Source organism: Hyalella azteca, unplaced genomic scaffold (genome assembly GCF_000764305.2).
Source record: "Hyalella azteca isolate HAZT.00-mixed unplaced genomic scaffold, Hazt_2.0.2 contig2133, whole genome shotgun sequence".
Lineage (NCBI taxonomy): Eukaryota > Metazoa > Arthropoda > Malacostraca > Amphipoda > Hyalellidae > Hyalella > Hyalella azteca.
The window spans coordinates 40,940-58,764 of record NW_025932419.1 but is presented as its reverse complement, the minus strand read 5'-3'; the positions used below and the strand labels follow the sequence as shown (position 1 = coordinate 58,764).

The 17,825-nt window shown below is 40.0% G+C and overlaps 1 protein-coding gene across 1 annotated transcript; it reads right to left on the bottom strand.

Moving 5' to 3' along the window:
• Window positions 1–5,903: 5,903 nt before the first annotated feature.
• LOC108681990 (zinc finger protein 26-like) lies at window positions 5,904–17,577 on the bottom strand. Its single transcript, XM_047885357.1, has 7 exons — window positions 17,190–17,577; window positions 16,785–16,906; window positions 15,380–15,514; window positions 13,532–14,331; window positions 10,927–11,140; window positions 9,824–10,121; window positions 5,904–6,070 (listed from the first exon to the last, which is right to left on the bottom strand). Exons 1-7 carry the CDS (start codon window positions 17,320–17,322, stop codon window positions 5,904–5,906), a joined length of 1,869 nt encoding a protein of 622 aa, XP_047741313.1. The 5' UTR covers window positions 17,323–17,577.
• Window positions 17,578–17,825: the final 248 nt, after the last annotated feature.

The window sequence follows — 17,825 nt, the reverse complement described above, 5'->3', positions numbered from 1 at the left end:
ATATAAGCTCTACCTGAGGATCGGGTTCTTCGTTGACTAAGGTAGTGAGGGATAAGTAAGACACATAAGTCCAGATAACGTATCTTGTATACGGGGTGGTTATACAGAGTTGCGATACAGAGTTATGAGCTACGGCATCGACCGTAAGGTCGGAGAACTCAAGCTACACGCTACATCGCGGAGTGCTTATCAGCTACTGGGGGCTTTGCTTAAGGTTGCTAGCCCTTTTATAATGTTCGCTTCCGCCCACTACTGCGGTCTTGATCGCGTGATCTATCACGTGTCTATCAGATGTTGACTCGTCCTCAATCTCTATCAGGTCAAGTGAATTGGCCGCTGACATGTCCCTTTTTACCCCATTGCGCAGAAATGGCTGCCATTTTTTTGGAACGAGATAGATAGGCAAATTCTGTCAATTACGTTTTCAAGCCGACACCTGGGTGAAACTTTCATGTAAGTAAAATTTTTTAATACGGCAAATATTTTTTTTTGCTCCAGACCTTAGCAGAGGTACTTTTCTAAAATCGCACTTTTCATACTTTTTTAAGCGATTTTTTAGAGATAGTAAATGTTTGATTTCTTGACTAGCTTTATATAATGTTGATGTTTATGCAACTATTTTTAGTTTTACAATATTTTGATTAGTTTAGCTGCTACAACATATCTATGAAATGTGGGACGTGCGTCCCTATTTACCCCGCCCGTCCCTTTTTACCCCGTTTGATGGTAATAGGCAGCCAGATATAGTATGGTAATGAAATCAACAGGAATAAGTGCAAAATATTTATGAAAAGACCAAAAGAATATGTGATTAAAGGTATAACAGAGAATATGTGGGTAAAGGAATAACAGAGAATATTTGATTAAAGGCATAACAGAGAATATGCGGGTAAAGGAATGAGAGAGAATATTCGATTGAAGGCATAATGGGGAATGTGTTAATTAGGGGCACTGCAGAACGTGTGAACAATGGAGGATGAGCGAATATGATAAAAATTGAGCATTTGTGAACAAAGAAATGATGAGAATTGTGCATAAAAAATTATGGTAAATATATGATAATTATGATGACAGTGTGTAATGAATCTGTTAACCCATAATCGTTATCATATAATATGCTGCAAAAATGAATTTGCTTGACGGCATATTTTTGGGTAGAGAATATTATAGATAATGCTTAAATGAATACCTAAGCTATTCTTGGAGTATGTTTCTGTGCTGAATCAATGTACATAGCGTTCAAATTAATCCGTGAATAAAATTCTGATGACATTTTTTAAAGCTGTTTGCGTCTCTACGCAGTCATGCGGAAGCTCCACGCTGCAAGAGATTACAAAATGAGCTCGCTCAGGCCTCAAGAGGCAAACAATTTTCACCTAAGAATGTTGAAGTTTTCGTAAAATTGTCAATAACAGTTATGAAAAACAACAAAATTCTTAGCTCATCGTAAAGGGTAAGAAATTTTCTATCAGATAATTTTTTCCATTGGTTCTTGGAGCGGGAAATAGTGTTATTTTTCTGTTGTTTAGAGAAGCAGGTCGTAAATCTTGTTCAGAAACGTTCAAAATTAACTGATTCTAAAGCCTTCAAACTTGAAGTTCAAAGCTAGAGCGAGCGAACGTGTACATGCGCAGCATGTCTTGTCCACAGGGCTAGCTGCAGCTCTGCTTATGGTGTGTGCATGGGTGTAAGCACTTCAGTCTCAGTGCACATCCTGCTCTGGCCAGGTGAGAATGTAGGTAAAACTCTCTCAAGCTGCATTCGATGAAGATTAGTTGATGTGCATCAGCCCTCCGAACGTCAGTAATCAGAATCGTTCTGGGTCTGACAAAATGTTGAATGTGATAAGATTATCTATTTTATTTAATGATGTTGCACAATTGCCATTTAAAATTAGCATTCCAAAATTTTTGCGAAAGAGCATAGGCTTAATTCTCGTTCAGAAAACTTTTGTTGACCCCTAAATAAAAAGACGTTCTCCTTTGTCACTATGGGCGCTACCTACCGCTACCACTACAATTGCTTAAATGTAGCGCCGCTACATTTAAGCGGCGCTACCTTTAAGCAAAACGGTAGGTAACCAACTATTTCCCAAGTTACCACTTACAAGAATACCACTACCAGCCACTGCTGCCAGTGCCAGCAACTATTTTTTGAAAAACCTAGATTATACTTTACAAAAATCTATAATCGAATAAAAAACCTAGATTTCTACTAACATGTAATTTATAGTAATAAATCCTTGTTGTTCACATATGAATGAATATGGATATATAGGGATGGAAATAAAGTACAATTTAACATACTTTCAATTTTTTTGAACAGTCATTCAACATATTACAATTATCATTCCTCCTCATTACCCTCATAAACAACAGCTTTATCAGCAATTCAGCATGTCTTGCATCCAGTAATCTAATTTCATATCTCCTGTAAATGGCTCCATCGCATAAGTCTCCTAGCAGTTCTCCCTTTCTTGACAATAATTATTGATATATTTATGCTTTCAGTGGACCATTCTAAAAAAACATCTATAGATTAAAATGTTTCCTAATGAAAAACGTAGAAACCTAGTGGGACTCTGCCACTCCGGCAAGCAAAAAAACCTATATCTAGGTCTCTAAACCTGGCACTTGCAGCACTAATACCACCTTCCCTCTAGGGTCCTTGAATTGCACACCCTTCCTTGCCCTCAAGGTTGGAGAATTATGCAATTATGGTCTGCCTGCTGAAGTGCTGGGTATTACTTTAGATTAAGTGCATCCAAAGAAGGGTGTTTTTTTAATTATATGTTTTTGGGGTGTAGATTAAGAATCTGAAATCCGTTTTTGGCGGTCAGCATAGGAAATTTTTAATGAAACCTGTTCCTAACTGGACCTAACCTGCGAGGTTTTCGTTGATCGGCTAGGTTTTTTCTATGTTTGGAGTCCGTCCGGCGGCCTGAGAAACCTAGCCAATCAATGAAAACCTCGCAGGTTAGGTCCATTTAGGAACAGGTTCCATTAAAAATTTCCAATGCCGACCGCCAAAAACAGATTTCAGCTTCTTAATCTACACTCCAAAAAACATATAATTAAAAAAACAACCTTTTTTGGATGCACTTAATGTAAAGTATTACCAAGTGTTGGGGGCTAAATGCCCAAGCACTTCTTAAAATTCCATACTTGACAAGAGTTATCCAAACAAGTCTATGACAAAACTGAGGTACTATACAGTTGAAACAGTTTGCCCTGGTAATTGCCCATATTTGATCCTTATTTCCATTTATAGTCAGTCATCTGGCAGAGCACTATGTAACTAATGTAAGGAAAGCTTTCCACCAGACCACCTTGGGTCCCAGGGTGCAGAAGATGGAAGCAGCGTCGCCAATATATGGGTTTTTAAGCCCAAAGTGTCACCGAACATTTTCAAAATGCATCGCTGGGTAATTTTTAATGAAAAGCCATTTATGCTGAGTAAAGAAAAACTACTTATTTATAAGCCACAAACTTATTTACAAGGTTGCATGCACGTGTTACCTAAAATAACTAATTTTACCCTAAAAACAGCCCGATTGTACAGCAAGTGTCAACTGATTATGTGTGATGATGCAGTTATTGCAGTCTGATCGCTCTAATGTGACCGCAACTACATTTTGTTTACATTATTTTGGGTGGGAACTCATTGCAACCGATTTCCGGACAAACTTTACTGCATCCTGATCCATCCAACGTACCAGAAACCTTACTTTTTTTAAATAGTTGGCCGAAGACTGAGAAATATATTAAATGTAAGAATTACAATCTAAATGTGTCGGCAAGATCTTCTGAAGGTGTAAATTTTGCTACTGAAGCATCGCCAAAGCAGTGTGGAATTCTAGAGAGATATTAAATTAATCAGTACACATAGCATATTGGAAAGCAGGACCTGAAAGGTTGGAAAGTCCAGGAACTTTCCACTTCCAGTCCATTTTATTATATACATTATACATATCCTATCACTTTTCAACTGTAAATGGTTTATGGGATTGTGATTTTAGCCCCTCCCAGCTTTCCAGCTGTGATTGGTTAATGGAGTTGTAATGTTAGGTATCTGCTTTCTAGCTGTGATTGGTTGCTGGGGAGGCTTTCAAGCTGTGATTGGTTGATTGGGATGCTTTCCAGCTGTGATTGGTTGTGCCCATAAGCCCCGCCCCCAAATATGGTATATGTACTACAGTACTGGTTAACAAAATACTTAACTTATACTTGATCATTACAAACAAAAAGCCTGGAAAAATTTCAAGAAATCCATTAAATAAAAGAAAAATAGAGAATATCTATCAAACAAGAGACATTCAAACAATTTTATAACAAATCTGAGGTACTATACAATTGAAACAGTTTGTCCACTTTTGATCCTCCTTATCTTTTATAGTCATTAGTCAGTCACCTGGCACTGGCAGAGCACTGTTGACTGTATCTAAGGAAAGCATTCCACCTTGGGTGGAAAGCTTTTTTATAAGTGAACCTCCATTTCTAGAATTCCACCCTGCGCCAAAGATCTTGCAATTTTCATTCACTCTCTGCACAGTGGCTTGGGTCTTTGGAAGTTTGGCGGAAAGCTTTTTTATAAGTGAACTTCCATTCTTAGAATTCCAGACTGAAGGCTGATAAAAAGCTTAAATAGCAAATATTTAATGCAAAACAAAGTCAAAATAATTTTGATACTGATAGAAAATACAATGTTTACATAATTATATTCAAACCACAAATGACAAAACTATGTGAGAATTCTAACATATTGAACCTATACAGGGACAAAGTAAACACTATACATTAGATATATAAAAAATAAACATAACAAAAAGTAACAAGCTTACATAATGGTAAAGCCAAAGTCTCATGAAAAATATTATATCCTTAAGAAAATTGTGATACTGAGACACAATGCTGGGTTTGTAACTTATTAAATTTGAACCAAGGCTGGCTCACAGACCTCCTCCCAGCTACTGCCTCTTTTCTTTATAATCTCATAAAAAGAACACTTAGACTCAGAAGAAGAGAGGACTGGGCTCACTAAGAGTCTCAGGGAAGAAGGGCAAGAAAGTCAGCCAGCCTGCCAGGTAACCCCCAGGTTCTTCAGTCTGGACGAAACCTTCGCTTATATACCCGTGGTAATCGGTAGTATAGATATATAGAAGTATAATCCAAGTTATAGGATATTTATAAAAGATCATTTGTAAGTTAACTTTACTCAGTCACGCAGTCACGGACGAAACACACTAGATGTTACTCGATGAAAATCATGAACACAGCTGACTCTCCTCAACAAGGACCACAACAAAGCTTTCTAAGAGCTGTGCGTACGCGATGCCGGAAATTTTCGCGGATCAAATCAGACTCAATAAATCAGTATAATTGAGTTACGTAGGCATTAAAATTTATGTAAATTTTGGCCTGTTATCGCTTTTTGTAATGTTTTGCTTTAAAATTTGCTGTGTGTAAATTTTCCTTGTGTACTCTCCATCGACCTAATTATCCATATCTTATTACGTGATTGTGTCGGTGTAGTAGGCACTCGAGCCAATTAACCCCAGCATAGCCGCCCTCATTAGGTTACACGTGCAGACGATGCCCCTCCGGGCGGCAGTAAAACTGGAAGGCAAATGGTAGCGCTCAGAATCGAAGAGGCCCGGTCGGTCAACTCTGTGATTGTCAAGCCTGCTCTTGAAAGCGCTCAGAGGGAGCAGCTACGACACTGTCCGGAAAGCCGTTCCATACTGACACAGAGAATAATAAGCTTGATCTTACCTTTCTTCTGCTGCGTTCTTCGGCGAGCTTCAGGCTGTTACCTCGTATATCCCTTCCGCTGTGACGATGCAGCTTCGGTCGGTCAGCATCGTAGGCTATGAACATACTTGAAGACATCGATCATATCCCCTCTCAGTCTGCGGCGCTCCCAGCTAGGCAGGCCCAAAGTCTGCCTAGCTCCTGGCAAGGCTTGTCTTTGAGATTTTCTCTTCTCTCGACACCTCTTCTCTGGACACCTTCCTGGTCGGCGCAGAAGGTCTTGTGTCGCTGTTGCCATACAGAGTGTCTGTATTCCAGAACTAGCCGAACAAGAGACTTGAAGAGCTGAACGAATGTTTCCGGCGCAAGAAAATCGAAAGTGCGCTTGACAACGCCCAAAATCATGTTTGCCTTCTCAGCTATTAGTGCTACATGAAAATTGAATTTTAGGTTTCTATCAACCAGCACTCCCAAGTCTCTCCGATTCACTCTCCTTCAGCGGCGTTACAAACTCATTACCCAGAGCATCCCTTCCCTTCATTTTATATAAGGTGCTTTGATTTCCCAGATGCTGGACGCAGCATTTTTTGGGGTGGAAGCTGTCGACCACTTGTGCAGACGGTCCAGGTCACTATGAAGGTTTTAAGGCAACTGCGTCGTCACTGCGTGCCTTGGTATAGAATAGAATAGAATAGAAGTGTCGGCGCTGAAGAAATAGGCCCATGGCCTGTTGCCGATTCTTGAACTTTTCGTGACTTGATTCACAAGGGATCCGGCCTTTGGAACCCGATCTTTCCATAGCTGACGATTGATTGAGATAGCTGCTAGACTTATTGCCTGGTCCTTTATTTTCTGTTGTGTGCAGATTAGCTTTCATTTCCACCAGCTCGTTTCGTAACGAGAGTAATTCGCTACGCAACAAGCTCAGTTCTTTCTTGTGGTTCTCTTCCATTTTGGCACTCTTTCTCAACTCCTGTTTGATGGTTTCTTCCATTTCGGCCTTAAAGACAGAAAACATAGAAGAGCACTTCTCTTCCACATTTTTTTCGCTTTTTACAGCGCTAAGTGCAGGTTGTTGGCAGTCCTGGCAATACCAGTGTACTGACTTGTTTTTACGAATAACCGCGCAGTCTGTCTTGCTCAACTTTGCACAAATGTTGCAGACGATATCCCGGCAACGATCACAGGCCACTGTAGCGTCATTGACGTTAATCGAAACCAGCTTGCAAAATTTACAAATTTCCTCTCGCTCATTTTGCGATTTGATCTTCGCATTCGGTTTAACAGGACTGGAAGCCTTCTCAATTAATCTTTTTCCTCTCTGACCAGCCATCTTGAAATGCAAGAGCTAGATAAACACAAGTTAAATAACCGAAATCAAGTTGAGTAAAAATTGTACAAATTGTTTGATTGCTCAAAATTGTTACAGACTTGAGAGCAAGCGGCTTTCAGAGAGCGGCGATCTCAGCGGCTTAGGTGTTCAAGGGAAGAGCTCGGCTAGGAAGAGGTAGGCGCGAGAACAAAGGCTTATTGTCCCGCGTGGGCCAGGGCGTGGGCGTTACCCTCGCGGCAACCCTCACTGACTCTACAAGTCCGCGTTATTTAAAAATGAAAGCACTTTCACTTGTTTGGCTTGTTCATTCAATTTGCACTCTCTTTTTACTGACTTCACTGAACTGAACTGAAATTCGGTTATTCTCTGGCACGGATCATAAAAAAAATGCGAAAAGAGTTCCGAAAACGGCACAGTAAAAAGTTAAAAATTTAGAAATTTGGGACCACGAGCACGAGCGTCCGCTCTCGACCACGGCTTAATGGAGACTCCGCAAAGGGCTTCACTCAGCTCCGGCCATGCCGGGGCAGGTCGTTGATTTACAGAACGAAGCATATGGACACTCCTCTGAGGGATCCCGCTCACCACATCAGCTTAACTCGACTCTAAGCCGTCGACAATTACACATTGCTTCCGGTATTTCAGGAAATCCTCAACCCATTCCAGCACTCTCTCTTTAACGACGTGGGCTTAAATCTTTGCCACCAAGCGTCAATGTGTAACGCTGTCTAATGCTTTCATGTAGTCCAAGGGGTAGGGTGGCCCAGTGGTTAAAGCTAAGAGTACCCAGATTGGCGCAGAGAGGCGCGGGTTCGAACCCAGCTCTGTGCGCCAGTGTCTGGTCAAAATCGTCGAGGAGGCCGGGCGGTTAAGCAAAGCAAAATTGAAGCAGTGAGTTGCGAGTTGAAGCCCGCAACAAGCTGTGGATGTTCTGCAATGTTGAGAATCGACGACAGGCCTCCGGCCTAATAAACGCTGAAACCGCTATACATGTAGATGGCATCTATAGAGCCCCCATCGTCCAAGACCTCTGTCCATACATCCAGCGTCTCGAGCAGCTGTGTGACGCACGAACGCCCTCTAGTGAAGTCATGCTGTTTTTTGCTGACGATGTTGTTTCGGTGTACATGTGCCATGATCCGTTCTTTCACGAGGGCTTCCATAAATTTACAGAGGACACATGCCAGGCTAACTGGCCAATAATTGCTAGCCTGAAGGCGACTCCCTTTCTTGAAAACTGGGGTTCCCCTTTATTTTCTCCAGGCGTCTGGAGCAGTGTTCGACTCCAGGGATTTTCTGAAGATAATGGCAACAGGCCGGGCGATTTCTGCCAACATGCGGGGGCTCAACCCATCCGGGCCTGAGGCTTTGTAATTTTACAGGCTTTTGAGACTCTTCCTCACTTACTCTCCCGGAATCTTAAAGTCCGACAGCTCTTCCTCTCAGTGATAGACGCGCATCTCCGGTAATTCGCCTCCCTCTTCATCAGTAAAAACGCTCTGGAATAATTTGTTTATGACATTTGGTTTCTCTTCTTCAGACACGGTATTCGACCCATCTTTCCGTCTCAAGTGGGAAACTCCTGATTTAGACTTCTTTTTACAACACTTCTCTTTAACTTCACTTCTTGTTGTTTGTCTGCTACAAATCTTGTAATCAAAATTTAACACACTTCAACTTATCCTATCGATCTGAAATTTTGCACACTTGTGTAAAGTTGGAGACAATGCATGAATCAAATGTCAAAATAAATGATTTTAAAAATTAATTTTTTTTCAATATTAAAAAATTGAAAAAATAATTTTGTCAGCTACAAATCTTATAACTGATATTTGACACACTTTTAACTGTCTAATTGATCTGAAATTTTGCGCACTTGTGTGAAGTCAGAGGCAATGAATGAATCAATTAACAGAATAAATAATTTTGAAAAAAATTATATATCAAAAAAAGTATATAATAAAAAAATTGAAAAATTAATTTTTTTAATATTCGAAAATTAAATGAGAAATTCATTGTTCATCTGTAAGATTGGAGACACTGGATTCTTTGGAAGTGTTGTCTTTAAAAAGTAATTTTTAAACGTATTATATTAGCTCTCACGTATAATCAAAAGGATGTGGGGTTACTTTTAGCCTGAGCAGCTACTGTTGCTTCGAGCATCCTCTTGATCGCTACGCGGAATAATCTAGCTGCTTGATTTTTAGCCTTCTTGCATGCTTCGTAGTCTTCACCCGCCCCGCTCTGCTACCAACTCCGATATAGCTTATGTTTTTTCTGGCTGAAGTCAGAGTGTCCTCGTCGAGCCACTTTTTTCTAGGTGCTCCAATTCATCTCGAAATAGGAACAAACTTGACCATACTTCTGTGTAGGTGGTCTGTGAAGATTTTACATGCCTGGTTCGCGTCCAATCCTCCCATCTCACCCTCCCAGTCCACATCACCTAGCGCCCCTCTCATTCCCTCGTAGTCTGTCTTCGCGAAATTGTAACGTTTCCTTTCCAGAGGCATCCGAAAGCCGCAAGCCACCTCAATGACCAGCACAGCATGATCACTCTTCCCAAGTGCCGACGTAGTGGTTATTTCAATCACCAAGTCTGGTCTATTTGTCAGAATCAGATCGTTTAGTGTTGGTCGCTGGCCAACCCTGAGTCTGGTAGCTTCTTTCTGGTGCTATATTAAGAATGCTTCTTGTGTTGCGCAGAGGAAAGTTCTTGCTGGATGGCCAACGCCATGCTTACAAATCTCGTTGTTCCAGTCTATCTCAGGATACTTGAAATCACCCATTAACAGCAAATGATGCGGTTTGGATTCAGATACAGCACGCAGCAGAAGGTTCAAGTTTTGACTGTTGGACTCCGTGCTTCTGGGACTCCTGTAAACAACACCTACGCAAAGAACTTCATCACCCGGCAGCTGACAATCAACCCACACGAACTCTTCAAAGGCGCTCGGCAAATCTCTACGAACGCGGCTCGCTCCTGACACACAAGCAGACTCCCCTTCCTCACCTCCCAAGTTCTGGAAGACTTCGTTTCCCTGAATTGAAATCTCACACTCTTGGACCTCGAACCTGGAGTTTTTTGGTTTAACCTCGGTTATTCCAATCGTGCTCGGTCTGCGCAGTTGAATTAGTGCCTCCAACTCCGATCGCTTGTTTAACAAACTGTCAGCATTTGTGTACTAACGCATGGAATAGAATAGAAATGTCGGCACTGAAGAAATAGGCCCATGGCCAGTTGCCGATTCTTGTACTTTTCGTGACTTGATTCACAAGGGATCCGGCCTTTGGAACCCGATCTTTCCATAACTGACGATTAATTGAGATAGTTGCTGGACTTATTGCCTGGTCCGTAATTTGCTAGGCATTTTAAGACTGAACATATGCTCCTGCATAGCTTCGTCTGGTCTGTTCGTGAAGGCTTTCATACTCGGAGCGTCAACGATGCTATCAGGGAGGCTGTTCCACATGTCGGTGACTCGAAGCGAAAAGAAATGTTGTCGCATGGATGTGTTACAACGCAGTTTTTTTTAGTTTATAGCAGTGGCCTCTGGTGTTGTTAATGTTTCAAATTCCAGTAAACCTTCTGGGACCTTGTATAAACCATGAGTATACATACATACGCTACTTAATATTAAACATACAGCAATATTATTACTTTAAATCCACCGGTCCAAACACCCCAGATACATCCGCGGACTTCAGCAGAAGCGCAGACGTAACAGAGCAGGTGCCTGCATCACAATTTTGTTCACCTGATCTCCCGCTGTCTACCTGCCATCCTCCATTGGGTCTCCCTGGATCGGGTACTTGCCCACGTTCACCACCGTCGTTTTTACTCACCCACACGGCATCATTGTACCCCGGTCGTCTTGACTCCTCCTGCTTCTCTTTCATTTCCCAGAATAAGGCCTCATCTTCCCTCCGCTCCAATGGGGTCAAGTCCCTACGTGCATCTATCCTCAGGCACAGTCCTCCCTCTACGGCTGCTCCCGCTCCACGCGCCCCACTCTTGGCACTGCGTATGGCCTGGAGGGCCATACGCAGTGCCTTACGCCTGAAGGGCCTCTTCTTGATAAAAAATCAATTAAATTAACTAAAAACAAAATTTAGCCCACGCGAATGGAATAAAAAAGCACACAAAAATAACGCATGCTAATGTGAAACTACGAAGTCCGTGTAGTGAAATCGTCGAGGCATGTTGCAAAGGCGCTTCAGGATCAAATGCTCCAATATATTCGCCTGTCTCTTTCTGTGTTTAAAAACAGTGCACAGAGACTGCAACCGATCGGGCGGCAAGGGAAGGCCGGCTCGCCGTCTTGGGGTGAACTCTTCCTTCTGCCCCTGGGGCTGATCCATCACTGATGGGCTGAACTCAATTCTCTCTTGTTAATCAACCGTTCACAGCAAACAAACCCACTCGCCCCAGTCAACAAATTCACATTATTTAAACCACCCACCCCATTTATACCAGTTAACCTATTCATACCACTCATCCCCTTGCACGGCTCAACCCACCCACCCCAATCACCACCCCCAATGATGCATCTACTAACGCACTAATGAAACACAGAGTATGAATCGCACGCAAGTATGTCAACAAACATCTCGATTCCAATCAACGAATGAAATAACAATCCAACCTTTTTTTCTTAATCGACTCTACTCATTTTTATCATTATCTTCTAGACTCTAGAGCATCATAATTATTCCCTTTAGGAAAAAAAACATTATGAACAAAGAGCATTTACTTCCAATAGACGTTCAACTAAACATGTTCCACACCACCTCAACAATGAGACTGAAAGTGTTACCTAGTTTTGTTTGTTTTGTTGCAACTTTGAGGAACCAAAATAAATGAGTCAGTCGGGTAGCACTGAAATTAATGACAAACGCAAGCTTATTCATAAACCAGACTTTCTGTAAATAAGAGAGCTATAAAGATGCATACCTTTTTTTAAACTTACGGCAATATTAATTCGAGATTAGATGGTTTCCCAAACTAATTTTATTCAGTAAAATCTCCCAACTAGGGAGATGTTGCCAACAACAAACAAATGAATTCAGCGAACCATCTAAAGTTTTCTAGTTATTGATTTACTGGTAAAGTCATCCTCACGTTTGACGATACAATAGCGTATACATCTGTTAGAAACCCGTCATTTAATCCATCCCTGAAAAATAGTTACCCCAGAAGCATGGGCGCCAATGGCACGCTCGGCGACCAGCCTCTCATGAAAGCCTCAGGGAAAATGCTCGCTAATATTCCAGTGGAGTGGCACTGAGGCCTCAATAAGCAAGAGCCTTCTGCTTAATATCCATGCCGCCCAAAGCAACAGCCGCCTTTGGGAGACAATGAACAGCTAAGTCCCTCTTCCTTGGTGGCAATGGGTGCCTCGGGTTGGGTACTCGGCAAAACTCGGTTTGTCATCTCAAAAGATCAAGCCTTCTGCACTTGATTCCTGTGTATAGCTCCGTACATCCACACACATATTTACACTTGGTTCAACAAAACGTTTCCACAACAGTTGTCTGGAGAATATAATGTTTTCAAAAAGCATTTTTGATACAGGTATCATCACACTTAGGAGGCTTTTTTTGAGGAGAGCTGGCCGGGAAAATGTCTTTTCAAGTTTTTTTTCGGTGCATGCAAGCATAATCACACTCAAGGAACTGAGTTGGCTTTTCTGTCAAAATGCATTTTCAAGCTAGGTACCTTTTGTGGTGCATTTATGTGCAAGCATAATCAGACTCAGTGCAGTGAACAGGTTTTTCTGTTTAATGCTTGCAAAGTAAATGTTGTTTCAAATTCCATTTTGTAGCGCAAGCATAATCACACTCAGAACACTTAATAGGCTTTTCTGTTGAGTGCTTGCGAAGAAAATGTATTTTCAAGTCCCCTTTTGTGATGCAAGCATAATCGCACTCAGTGCACTGAATAGGCTTTTCTGTTGAGTGCCTGTGAAGAAAATGTCTTTTCAAGTCCCCTTTTGTGGTGCAAGCATAATCACACTCAGTGCACTGAATAAGTTTTCCTGTTGAGTGCTTGCTGAGGAAATGTATTTTCAAATTCCCTTTTGTAACGCAAGCAAAATCACACTCGGAACACTTTATAGGCTTTTCTGTTGAGTGCCTGTGAAGAAAATGTCTTTTCAAGTCTCCTTTTGCAGTGCAAGCATAATCACACTCGGAGCACTTAATAGGCTTTTCTGTTGAGTGTCTGTGAAGAAAATGTCTTTTCAAGTCCCCTTTTGTGGTGCAAGCATAATCACACTCAGTGCACTGAATAGGTTTTTCTGTTGAGTGCTTGTGGAGAAAATGTATTTTCAAATTCCCTTTTGTAACGCAAGCATAATCACACTCGGAACACTTAATAGGCTTTTCTGTTGAGTGCTTGTGAAGAAAATGTATTTTCAAGTCCCCTTTTCTGGTGCAAGCATAATCGCACTCAGAGCACTGAATAGGTTTTCCAGTTGAATGTTTGCGAATAAAATGTATTTTCAAGCTCCCTTTTCTTGTACAAGCATAATCACAATCAGAGCACTTAATAGGCTTTTCTGTTGAGTGTTTGCAGAGAAAATGTATTTTCATTCTGCCTTTTGTGGTGCAAGCATAATTGCACTCAGTGCACTGAATAGGTTTTTTGAATGAATGTTTGCGAATAAAATGTCTTTTGAGGCTCCTTTTTGTAGTGCAAGCAAAATCACACCCAGAGCAGCCAAACTTCTTCATTGTTGCCTGTTCAGAAAGGCCACGCTTGTGCAAGATTTTTTTGCAGCTATCAGCATATTTATGACCAGCGAATTTTTGTGAATTTCCCCAAGGATGCCTCAAGAGAATATGTTGTTTGAGTTTAGCTTTTGTGGCACACGAATTTAAACAGAAGTGACACTGTAGTTTACTTCTGCATGAGTGTTTGCAGGCTATATGCTTTTGCATTAATTTCTTTGTGGTACATGTATAACCACAGGCTTGGCACTGAATCGAGTTTTTTATCAAATGCATTGCTTTATTCTTCTGCTGCAGTCCACTCCCTGAACTAGAGGTGTTTTCGCAGTCAGAGCAGCGGTGGGGTCCTGAACCAGTATGTTCTTGACGAGTTTGTTGCTGCAGTTGGCCTGCACCCGCAGGCACCAATCCACGCTGGGAACAACCAAGCCTCATGCCTTGCTTGGAGTTAGATGCCCCAGAGATGCTAGCGACGTCTTCAGCATCTCCTGATGTCAGTGATGACCCACCAGTTTGGCACTAGTGATAAAAGCAGAGTAAAATAATCTACAATATTAATAACAGCCACATTGAACTCTTAACTTTCAACTTTGATTTTACATAAAATCCCTCAGTTGTCTCAACAAAATTATAAATTTTGACAGATATAAAAAAGAGAGAATTTAAATTTAGCAGTCTATTCTGGTTCCTGCAAGAGTCTTTCAGCATTAATTCTCTTCTGAGCAGATAAGTGAGTTGCAATTAAATGGTCTCAACCTGCGCCATAGATTTGAGATATCGACTTTCAACATGAACAAAACTGAAACTGTAATGCAAATTATTACTCATGTAAAATTAAATATATTAATTTCAGATACATGAGCCTTCAAATTTGGAAGCTGATTTCCAATAGGGCTGTGGGCTGGCTCATGTGTTGCAGCCCATTTGCAGTAAAGCCGTACACTTTTTTTTATAGTATAAAACAATATTGTCAGAATTACTGAGCTGAAAAATATTCATATTGTGAAGCAGAATTTCACAGCTCGAATTCTCAATATTTTACTGATAATTACAGTGATTTTGTTTCCTCATTCATAACAGCCTAATGCCACATGAAGTAGGGCTTTACCTGCTGTGGGTGCACTCAATATGTTAACAAAAACAGACCATGGACAACTTTAAGATAAAAGAACTACTGTTGCCTGGTGGGACACAAAAAAAATTCATCTAGAACAGGTCCTCTTCCACATCATGTAGACTTTTTCCAATCTTCCATAGATATGATTACAAAAACATCAGCAGAGTGAGGAAATCCTGTTTAATGTAATGGGCTCAAGCATATTCCACAACTTCCAACACTGTGTGAACTAGAGGTCCATTTCAAGAATGGAATCCATGCTTAGAGGATTGCCATCCATTTTTGCAGATTGAGCATCATTAGATTTCATTTGCACAATTACTAGTTAGAGCAAAATTACATTCATTCCACAAATCTTCACAGGAAATTATCCACTTGCTTACTTTATACCTAAATACCAACAATAAAACAAAATGTTGCTGATTCCAAGGAATTGGGAACTATATATACCTGATTCACTAACGGAGCAGAAATGTTCTGCGATGAGCTTGGGTGGTTGCCATGTTCCTCAACTTGAGCTTCTGTCTTGCATGGCAAACAAGAGGAGAATGCAGGTGCATGGCTGAGATTTTCAGTTGGGCAAGCCTGATGAGAAGTGGAGAATGATGTCATGTTGCTGACAGTGATGTGTGCACTTTATGACTGTAAGAAACTGAATACAATTCTTTGCAAGTTACCACTTATCGAAAGCAAATGAATTAGCAAGAATCATGAATTTCTGGCTATGAAATGTCTTATCAAATCAATGCTTCATGTATAAAAATATTTCACTCATCCACTTTAAAATTATAGAATGAATAAATAAGATCAAGTGGCAATTTCATAAGCAAGTGCATAATTTTAGTTTCTGTAGCACCAAAATCGGCATTCATAAACGTGATAGATTGTACTTGATTTCATTTTACTTGTGTTGTGTCATCACTTGAGTGGAGAATTATATATATTGACATGCGAGGAAGATGTGTGTACTTTATGTGTGGACATGAAGGAAAGTGGGTTTATGAGGAAAGATATAGTATAAGAATCTGAATAAAATTATCTGCAAGTTTTCACAGGCAATTGAATAACAGAATCACAAATTTCTGGCTATGAAATGGCTTTTCAAATGAATGGCGCTTCATGTATAAAAACATTTCACTCACCTAATTAAAATTATAGAATGAATAGGCTAAATAAGCTCAAGTGACATTTAACAAATAATTGCACACTATTAGTTTTTGTTGCATCAAAATCAGCATTCATAAACGTGATAGATTGTATTGCATTGTACTTGTATTGTCTTATTACTTGAGTGGAAAATTATATTTATTGACATGTGAGGACAATGATGTGGTGGCTTGTTCTCTATAGCTATTCCTTGCAATTTTCTACCCAATTTTCATCAATTCATTGACAAGCAGAAAAGAACTAATTATTGAAAGAAAAGTTATGACAGTTCTATGTGTAATTTTGCCAATAATGGTCATTATGTTTCATTTTTATTTGGCTACGGGCAATAATAGTAAAAATTTGTGAGTTTGTATTTAGAATGGCAAATATAATTCAAGTATTACTAAACCATATTTCTCATTACGTCTTGCCCAGTACTAAATTGAGACACATGTTCCTAATTCCAAATAATAATTCCTTAATGCGGAAGACATAATGCACGAAAAAGATATATCTCTTGATAAATCTTGATATCTCTCATGACATGTACTACCATAGATTATGAATAGATTTGAAGTATAGAAATAACACTCTGACAATTTTTCATGAAGATTTGTGGTGGCAATGTTGCCATTTCAAATGCAAAAATTACAAATGAAATTCATTACAAAATTTTCATAGACATATAAACTCAATCTACCTATACCTCATTTCCATACAAGAATGGCTCTTCTTTGATGGATATGTCCTCAGTTTCATCATCAAGCTCTTTTTTTATGGAGATAGCAGAAACTTTGATGACTGGAGAAGGGTCGACCATTTCCAAGGCTGGAAAATAAATACATTTATGTCCTTCTATTATCAAACTGTGGAACAAGACATTTAACAGTAAATACATATAACATTCATGAAACTAAGGAGTCATGTGAGCTTTACACAAAAAATTTCAGAGCACTCAAATGAGTGACTCACAAGGTGGTTTATTCTCACACTATTTCATCATATATTGTATTTAAACTCCTAAGAAACTTAGTACTTTAACTCAGATTTTTTAGTCTCTGATGTTTAAATTGATGAGGAACATGGAATTGAAATTTGGAATTAGGCTTACCTTCAGCCTCTACTTTGCCAGCACTAGAAGATGCTTGAGAGAGGCTTGGCTCAATGTGTTCGCCACTGCAGACGGCAGCATCTGAGAGTTGGTGCAGCATAACCCTGCATTCTTTGGTAGTAATGGATGCCATCTTCTCACACGAGTAAAATTTTAAATCACTGAGGTTGATATTTCTAGTCTAAAACATTGACAGCAATGATAATAATACTGTAGAAAATTTTAGAAAGTACAGTAGAGGCCTCAAACAAATGTCATAATTTAAACATTTGTAACATAATCCAAGCTACAAGGAACATAAGCATTTGTTTGCTGTATCAATGACTTTTGATGCTCACATTTTGATGATCACTGCAGGTGAAATTTGGTCTACTAAAAATAAAAATTTTTCAAAATAGTTCTGTGCTGTTATGGCTCAGTTTGTTGTTTCTTTAGAGGAAGTGATAATATAGAAGTATTAACAATACAAAAGCAACAAATAATTATTTATTGCCAGGGACCAAAGTACCAAACTGAAAAATGTGGCAGAAGCTAGAGGTGCATCAGACAAAAACACCTGTGAATCAAGCCTATTTCACCTGGACCTATGGCCCTTACCCTATTTCTTTAGCAAAAAATAAGAAAAACCGCCTATTG

Excerpts from the sequence above, each read along its gene's own strand:
- LOC108681990 (XM_047885357.1), bottom strand. The coding sequence starts at position 17,322 with ATGGCATCCATTACTACCAAAGAATGCAGGGTTATGCTGCACCAACTC. Across the intron at positions 15,515-16,784 it reads CATTCTTGTATGGAAATGAG|GCTTGCCCAACTGAAAATCT; the intron begins GTATAGGTAGAT and ends ACTTCTCATCAG. Across the intron at positions 6,071-9,823 it reads AGACTGGAACAACGAGATTT|TTCTGGAATACAGACACTCT; the intron begins GTAAGCATGGCG and ends TTGTTCGGCTAG.